Raw genomic sequence first — 2,351 nt, 5'->3', positions numbered from 1 at the left:
AAAGAGTCTTACAGACTTTCCTGCATGGTCTGGCTTTGAACCATGATCCTCAGATCTCAGCCTCCTGAGTAGCTAGGATTACAGGCGTGAGCCACTGGCACCTGGCTTCCATGAAACTTTTATTTCTAATTAACCACCAAAGCATTGTAAGTGGTAGAGCTATAGCTCAAGTGGTAGAGTGCTAGCCTTGAACAAAAGCCTCAGGGACAGCTCCAAGGCCCTAAGTTCAACATCTAGGAAAAAAGTTAATAAAAAAAAATTCCTTGAGTGTCATGCTGAGAATGAAAATAGGGCCTAGAGCAGGCCAGGCCAGGGCTAGACTACAACAGCCATGGCCAAAGTCTTTCAACCAGTAAAAACAATTCCAAAGATTAAAAGAAAAGAAAATGGCAATATCTCCACTGTGTCCAAGGAGACAGAGTTTTGTCCAGGGCTGGGTGGGAATTCTGCAGTAAGAGCAGTGCCCTGCCCTGGGGGCCCTGCCATCTATTTAGGGCAGGAGTCTCCCTACCAGCCACTGGGGGCACCTCTAATGCTGATGGATCAGGTGGGTGTGGGCCAGATGGACAGGAGTGATGAAGGGGAAAGGAGGGATCAGGAGTGGGGGAGGGCAGATGGGGAGGGAACAGAGGAAGGTGTGAGAGAGGCAGGGACAGGCAGGTGCTCACCTGAGTGAATGTGAGCGTGCAGTTTGAGGTAGTGTTCCCGCCGGAAGAACTTCTTGCACACCTGGCATTTGAACCTGCCCCCGCTGCCATGGGTGGGGAGGTGACGCCGCAGGTAGCGTTCACAAGGAAACACCTGGAGGAGAGAAACGCTGTCTTCCAGTCTGCTGCACCAGATTTCCTTTCCAGCCTCCCTTCCCTTGCAGCCCCATTTCTAGCCCCTATAAAGACCGCTCCCCTTCAGCCCATGGGGTCAGACCTAGCAGCAATCAGTACTCATGAGCCCACCCAAAGCACCCCCAGTCTGCACTCTGGCCAGGCCGTTCTTTCTACTCAAAAGGGCTTCCTCTCACAAACTCCTATCTGTCCTTCAAGACCCATCCCCCGTGTCTTTGCCTCTGCGAGGCCTTCCCTGATTCTTGTGGCTATGCTGAACAAAGCAAATTCTGTCTTTGAACTCTCACCCCAACATTAAGTCAGCATTCGATCCGTGGAACTACAGTTATTTGTTTTCAGGGGAACCCTAGGGCAGAGGAGGGCTGCCATTCTGCAGAGTATAGGTCAAAGGCCTGACACATAAAGGAATGGATTATTACTGTTATTTTGTGTGCAGATACTGAGGCTTGAACTCAAGACCTCATGCTCTTGCTTTTTTTTTTTTCCACTCTAGGTTGGCACTCTACCACTTGAGCTACACTTCTACTTCTGCCTTTTTGCTGGTTAGTTAGAAAGAATACACACACACACACACACACACACACACAGCCTTCAAACTGCAATCCTTAGATCTCAGCCTCCTGAGTAGTTAAGATTACAGGCATGAGCCACAAGCACCTGGTGAAAATAGATTTTTTAAATAAGAACTAAATAAATGAATGGAAGATAACGAAGAGCCAGAAAACACAGAAGCTAAACTCTGTCCAGCACAGGCACAGGGTAGGTATTCACTCATTCATTTATTCATTCATTTTAATCATTCCCTTGAAATAGAGACCTGATCAAGGGCACAGACTTATTTGTCTCTTTCCTTAGAACCTTCCTGTAGGACCATCTCAGGTAAAATGCTCAAAACAGTAATTGGCATCTGCTTCTCACACAATCCATGGCACTTTTAAATTCCAAAGCCTAAAGTTAGGCTATCTAATTGGAAACATCTAGAATGAGGCCAAGTAAAGCCAGGGCTGTCCTGGAAAATCTTCCATGTATGGTTGTTAGAAAATGAGGAGCAGAGATCTAAAATATAACTGGACATAATCTATACAGGACTCCAAGCACTCACACACAGACTAAAGGGGAATACCTTTAGGAGAGGGGTCCAAAGGTATAACTTCTCGGGCTGGGAAGGTGGCTCAGTGGTAGAGTGCTTGCCTTGCATGCATGAGGCCCTGGGTTCGATTCCTCAGCACCACATAAGCAAAAGGAAAAAAGCCGAAAGTGGTGCTGTGGCTCAAGTGGTAGAGTGCTAGCCTTGAGCTGAAGACCTGAGGGACAGCGCCCAGGCCCAGAGTTCAGGCCTCACAACCGACCAAAAAAAAAGGTATAACTTCTCTGAACATTGGGCTGGGAAGGTGGCTCAGTAGTAGAACACTTGCCTTGCATGCTCAAGGCCCTGGGTTCGATTCCTCAGCACCACATAAGCAAAAAGAAAAAAGCCAGAAGTGGTGCTGTGGCTCAAGTGGTAGAGTG

General features: G+C 47.9%; 1 protein-coding gene across 1 annotated transcript in view; it reads right to left on the bottom strand.

Moving 5' to 3' along the window:
- The window catches only part of Znf341 (zinc finger protein 341), a 63,216-nt gene that overhangs the window by 31,334 nt on the left and 29,531 nt on the right, over nt 1-2,351 (bottom strand). Inside the window, exons 11-12 of the mRNA XM_013010687.1 lie at nt 1,945-1,951; nt 669-801 (exon numbers count right to left, since the gene is read on the bottom strand). Coding sequence (XP_012866141.1) covers nt 669-801; nt 1,945-1,951 — 140 coding nt within the window. The remainder of the gene's footprint in view (nt 1-668; nt 802-1,944; nt 1,952-2,351) is intronic.

The sequence above is a fragment of the Dipodomys ordii genome, unplaced genomic scaffold, assembly GCF_000151885.1.
Source record: "Dipodomys ordii isolate 6190 unplaced genomic scaffold, Dord_2.0 Scaffold13, whole genome shotgun sequence".
Classification (NCBI taxonomy): domain Eukaryota; kingdom Metazoa; phylum Chordata; class Mammalia; order Rodentia; family Heteromyidae; genus Dipodomys; species Dipodomys ordii.
This window is presented reverse-complemented; position numbering and strand designations above follow the sequence as displayed.